The sequence below is a fragment of the Sprattus sprattus genome (genome assembly GCF_963457725.1).
Source record: "Sprattus sprattus genome assembly, chromosome: 18".
NCBI classification, from domain to species: Eukaryota; Metazoa; Chordata; class Actinopteri; order Clupeiformes; family Clupeidae; genus Sprattus; species Sprattus sprattus.
The window spans coordinates 25,800,797-25,807,269 of record NC_137916.1 but is presented as its reverse complement, the minus strand read 5'-3'; the positions used below and the strand labels follow the sequence as shown (position 1 = coordinate 25,807,269).

At 41.8% G+C, this 6,473-nt stretch overlaps 1 protein-coding gene across 1 annotated transcript in view; it reads right to left on the bottom strand.

Moving 5' to 3' along the window:
• Positions 1 to 471: 471 nt before the first annotated feature.
• The window catches only part of rbfox1 (RNA binding fox-1 homolog 1), a 43,784-nt gene continuing 37,782 nt past the window's right edge, over positions 472 to 6,473 (bottom strand). The window contains exons 11-13 of the mRNA XM_080856269.1: positions 5,964 to 6,016; positions 2,375 to 2,450; positions 472 to 1,106 (exon numbers count right to left, since the gene is read on the bottom strand). Of these exons, the coding sequence (XP_080712395.1) occupies position 1,106; positions 2,375 to 2,450; positions 5,964 to 6,016 (130 nt within the window). The 3' untranslated portion in view covers positions 472 to 1,105. The remainder of the gene's footprint in view (positions 1,107 to 2,374; positions 2,451 to 5,963; positions 6,017 to 6,473) is intronic.

Below are 6,473 nucleotides of genomic sequence, written 5' to 3'. Positions count from 1 at the left end.
CTTCTTCTTTTTGAATCTCTCCCATAATATAAAAGTCAGCAATTATATCAATCAATATACTGGAAGTAATATAAAAAGAAGATTTTGTGGTTGGCCTAAAACTAGTAGGGGTTTGACCTACGGACTAGAGTATAGTTCACCAGTAAAATACTGTCATGGTGATATATTTTTTTTCAGGGAGTTTTTTTTTCTTTTTTCTTTCTACTTGTCTCTATGTAAAATCTGAATATACACATGTAACACCCCAGGAACGTAACCTTTGGCTTAGACTAATGAATGATATAAGACAGCTTATATTATCGATACAACAGCTGGCCTCTTCTCCTTGGCTGCCTGTCTTCTTAGCATTGATGAAACTACACCCAGACTCTCAGGACAACTACAGTTCCCTATCTCCTTCTAGAGACTTCTAGATATCGCACCTCACCCCCCCCCCCCCCCACCCCCCCCTACAGTAAAGAAACCAGGATAGAAGTAAACAAAAGCCATGTCAACGAAAGCAAGAGAGAAAATAACAAAACAAAACAAAACACTTGACTACTGTAGTCACTTACACTCTTACAAAATATGATAACCCCAAGTGACTTAATATTTATCATACATAATTCATTTACATGATAAAGCCCTAACAATTTGTATTCTCACTTTTGTTTCATTCATTTTTTAACTTCTTTTTTTAAAATCTAGCAGCTTTCTAGATCACCACAGACACCTCTACAGCCAACGATCTATGTAATCTTTAGAAATTAAAAACCCACAATATTAAAATACACAGCACAAAATATCTGAGGTATAAGACGAAAAATATCCGTTTTTTCTTAACTTCTCTCTTAAGAGACGCTAAAACGATGCACTACAGCATGAACTGCAATACCCAGGCCTCTGAAATATTCTCTCTTTGCCCCCAAAGGAAGATTTTCATAGTGTTTTTGTTTTTGAATAGATTTTTTTTCTTTTTTTTCTCTTTTGTTTTTTTTTCTGTTTTAGTATGGCGCGAAACGGCTATATCCACCTCGATATATACTAGCCTGTAATGAAGAAAGAACCAGGCCGACATCTTCCGCATGGCTCCTGGTCTTGGCATCAGTAAGGGGTGCAAATGCATTCTGGGGGGAGAGAGAGAGAGGGAGAGAGAAAAGAAAGACAGAGCCATGGATTTGCGTGACTTTAATGGTCGTGGCGCGGACCCTGCTGCAGGCTTTCACATTATGCTTCTGTACATACCCCCGGACGAAAAACCAACCAATGAGCATCCGTCATGCAGCAAGCATACCAAGACACCGCATGCCAGGAGGAAACATGTTTGGCTACTCAGGAGTGTGAGCGGGGTTGGGGGAAAAAAAATGACAACACGTTATTAAAAGGAAAAACAAAATTCACAAGTGCTTGCTTTCGTAGCCCGTAATGCAATAACACAAAGTGCAAGACACTAACACACACACAGACAGAAAATACTCACACAAATAATACCATACGGCAGAGGTATGCAACAAAGCAGATTGCTGAGACCATGCAGTGTGTTGATGGAGAATCCCCTGTTTCCCTTCTTAAAAAATGCCACAGAAAAGCAAGAGCTTGAACCTGCCTAGCCCTGCTGGAGCTTTTCACCTCTCTCTCTCTCTCTCTGACACACACACACACTCCCGCGCGCACACACATACACACACACACACACAAGACACACACACACACACACATACGCACGCACACACACATACACACACACGTGCACATACACACACACACACACACACACAAGACACGCACACACACATACGCACGCATGCACACACACACACACACACACACACACACACACACACACACACACACACACACACCCTTTTAGCTGTTGCTACAGCACCACTTAGGTGATGGATTTAATTATCAAAATGACTAATTATTCCATTAAAGGAAGTGCTCTGGTAGGTGATATTCACAAAATTAGAAATATAATAACTAACATGCACTACACTGCCAAGAAATTAAGGCATTTATCACGTTTACTGTGAGGATTAATGTGGCATTTCAGCTGCCGTTAGCACAAGAGACAAATTCAATTACGTTTAAGTGAGGGGATGTCAGCTGTGCTAAAAAATCCATACAGAGGGGAAGGGGGAAGCAGAACGAAAGTGAAACAAAAAAAAAAAAGAACAAGGAGAATCGGATAGAAAAAGAATTAAAGCAACATTTCTGAAGTGCATACAAGAGAGAAAAAAAATGCAAAGGAATGACCAGAGAGACTGTTACACAGAATAATAGAAAGAGCGAGAGAACAGAGAGAGAGAGGAGAGGGAGAGAGATAGAGAGAGAGAGAGAGAGAGAGATAGAGGAGAGGGAGTGGTGCAGTTATTTTTTTCCTTTTGTAACTCACCATGGCACCAACGCTGTATGTTGCTGCTGGAGCAAGTGTGTGGTTGTAGGGGTCGGCAGCATAAACTCGTCCGTAACTGCGAAGACAGGACACACTCCAGTTAGGACACACAGATAGATACTCACACACACGTTCACTAAGCACTCTCCCTCACACACACACACCCCCTCAATGTGTCAGTATCAACCGCTAAAAAAGAAAAATCAATCTAACAAACAAACAAACAATATAAACAAAAACAACAAACAAAAATGACTGCAAAACAACAACCACAACAAAAAGCAACCAGGAGGAAAAACACTTGAGTGCTGCCACAAGAAGGACGTCAACACAGCAAATACTCATGACCCACGTGTGAATGATCTCGAGTGTTTCTGGAAACAAAGGAAAGTAAACAAAATAAAATAAAAGATAAAAAAAAAAACAATAAACATCGACACTGAAAATGAAGTCATTGAGGAAAGAGCACCGCATTGCTCTGCTGTCATGCCACTGTGAACACAGGACATCGCTAGTCCTGATTTGAAGGGCCGCTTGTGCAAGAATTTACATGGATTTGCTCCGGAGCAGTGAGAAAAAAAGGTCACTGCTTGTTCTAATAATGTCCGCAATTATTGTTGTAAAGTTTTGTAGCATGGGTGCAGTCACAGCAGTGCAGAGTATGCAATGCCAAGCTGATCAGGTTTAATGTATTCTTTAATCCAACGTTATAATTTGAGCTTTCTCAAAACAATATGTGTGTGTGTGCGTCAGAATTGGTCCGAATTCATTTGTTTGCCATGTGATCACTCTTGCACAAGATAGCCCTTCAATTAGAGGTTTTACTCAACGCAATTCATGGGAATAATCAGTACCACAGCACACAGAGTAAATTAAGAACAGAAAAAGAGTCAAGGAACAAAAACTGGGAGGTTAAGGGGGGGACATTACATATGTTGGAAAAGGTATGTCCTCTTTGGAGTTGAACAGCTGCATGCATGCAAGCAGCCTAACATTTTATTCTTCTTTCTGTTTCTCTACACACACACACACCTAAGGTGCTATTGGTGGGAAGCCAACGGCAAAGCTGTACATCAGTCACCTTCTCCACCTCCTCCCCCTGTTTTGATATATATGTTCTGACGGCTCCTATTCTTATGAGGGCGATGTTTCAGCTGTTAAGAGCGGTGGGTGTGGGCCCCGCTTCTCACGAGAGGCTTGTCTCATCTCCTGTCTGAGCCTGTAGCCCTTTTAAACTCCCCGACTGACTGACTGACTGACTGACTGAGAGCTGCAAGCTACCGGTTCCCAGAAGGCCGAGCAGTGAAATAACCTGGATTATCAGCTCCTCCGAGCCTTGTTATGCATGCATGGTGTTTTTGGACCAGATAAGAGCCAATCAGAAAGCAGGAGCACAGCCTATAAATGAGGTGATTTGCATATTCACTCACTCACCCGCACCCCCCCCCCCCCCCTTTACGATTAAGAAGTTAATCCACAGCAGATTAGTATGGACATTGTTATGCTCTGTACAGTTTGGCTGTCTTCAAATTTCATTGCCCTGCCATTATTTTTTGTCTTAAATATTTTGGCATGACCTGTGTTATCCGTGTATACTTTTAATGAGAAACGCTTTCATTGATTTAAACTATGCACTATATACCCCTAACTGGACCCAAGATAGACACGCATCTCATTGAGAGGGAAATTTGGGATTTTGAAGAAGTCAATAAAAAATATTCACTTGGGTTTTAAGCTCTCTCTGAATCTACATCAGACCTGTACGTCAATGAACGACTTGCTCTTCGCCTGGCGGTTTTATGAGAACGAAGACCTGCTGCATTTCTTAAAGACCCTGATAAAAAGAAAATGTGATAACCCAGGAGAGCAATTTATCACGAGGTCTATTATTTTTATATTTGTGTTATGGCCTATTTTTGACTACACAAGTGTTTTCCACAAAGACCAGCTCAGTGACCCAGTACAGGCCTGAGAACATTTGTGGCAATTACTTGCATAGCTCCATCCAGGTGCATAACCTTTGTCACTTTCGTCGAAGATAATCTCCGCAATTCCACGCGGAGGAATAGTTTTTTTTCGAGGAATAGTTTACGCTGTGTTTGTTAACGGTCGACAGCTATTCTACTCTACAAGAAAATACACTTCCGTCGCTGGAGCCCCAACGTCACGCATCCCTGATGTGCGGGGGATGTCAGCATAACTGGCCAGCCTCCTCATTATATTTCCACATGTGCATACAGGGTCAGGGAGGATTGCCAGCAGGTATCGAACGCTACCTCAGAGAGGTTGGAGAGGCTTTACTCATTCATTGGCTACCTTGAAGAATTTGTGGAAACGTTATGACCGGATACAGGACCTCGGATTTCTCACACGTACATATAAGTGTCTATTTGTGTTATTCACCGTCATTTTATGCGAACGTACTCAATTTCGGTTCTGAGTGCGGCCTTGTTTATTAGCCTTGATTAGATGATCCTGTTACAAATCCGTCATTTTTTTCTCTCCAGGAAACGGATTACAGATTCCCAAGCGTATTTTTACAAAGAAATGGCTAATGTCCGCAGGAATAGGCCTTTGGCCCGGATCACGATCGGTTTAGCATATTCATTTTTACTCTTAAAAGGGCTCTGTCACAAAATCAATAGGCAGAGGGACAGGTCCATTTGCTCTGCTCTATATGCAGTGGAGGAGGCGAATCACAAATCACATTCACAACTAAAGTCATTCCAAAGATCTAGCCATCTACAAGCAATGTGCAAGACACCGTACACCCAATCAGCAATTGTTTCACAATAACAACACACTCAGTTACACACACACACACTCAGTTACACACACACACACAGACACACAAACACGCACATACACACACGTATACATACATATATCCACACACATATACACTGTGTACACACACCCATACACTCACACACAACAACAAAAAACAATGGAGATGCCCAAATAAACAAACAGAAAGGTGAACAGAGAAGTGGAGCGACAGTCTCGATCAAATTAACAATGAGGTGAGACACACAACAGGAAAAAACAAACGACCAACCAAAATAAACAAACAGACAAACAAATAAACAAACAAAAAAACACACACAGGGACAGAAAAATCAGACAGGTTCCAAGCGTGTGTCAGTGGATTTATCTTTTCTCTGTCAGGAACGCATGCCCCTTCCAAGCAGTGCCAGAGATAAGAAGAGGAGAAGACAACAACGAAAAACAGAAAGGGCGATGGAGGGATGAGTGCAATGCCTGCCAGCTATCCTCATGCACGTACTCCAACAATACTTCAGTTTTAAGAGGCATTCATGAACGCAATAGAAGAGACAAAAGTAACATCTACTTAGTAGGGGCCTCAAACAAAGAGACAACAGCGCGACACAGGCGCTAGCTATCTGGTGCACAATAATAATAATAATAATAATAATAATAGTAATAATCATAATAATAAAGAAATAATATATATGTGTATATATATATATATATGTTCGCTTCCCTTGAGGGGGAGCATCAAAAAACGGTGAGGGTGATTCAGTTTATTCAGTTGTTTTTTTTTTTGTTCATATTTATTTTATTTTACCTGAAGAGGTGTTACAAGAAATTTCATCTGCTGCAACGAAGACGAAATGATTTCTGCAAGAGAAGATAAAATTCACAATACCGCTTGCTGACTGGCTGCTGGATGAAGGGGGGAGGAGGAGGAGGAGGAGAAGGAGGAGGGGGGTGGGGTTGGGGTTGGGGTTGGGGGGGTGGGGTCTGGGGAGGGGGGAGTGTTTTTTGTGGAAGATGGGGTTTCAGTTCACAGGCAACGGAACCGCAGCTCCAAGTGCAGACTCACACGTACGACAGGGGATGGGCTGAATGAATTGCATACTCATGCTGGCTAAGGACATGGCAATGAGTATGTGTGTGAGAGAGAGAGAGAGAGAGAGAGATAGAGAGATAGAGAGAGAGACAGAGAAGAAGCAGAAGAGGAGGAGGATGAGAAGGAGACGTAGAATAAAACAAGAGAAAGAACGAAAAAGAAACAGAAGAAACTAATAATAAAAACAGATGAGATTAAAAACCAGAAGAAATGCACAGTGCAGAG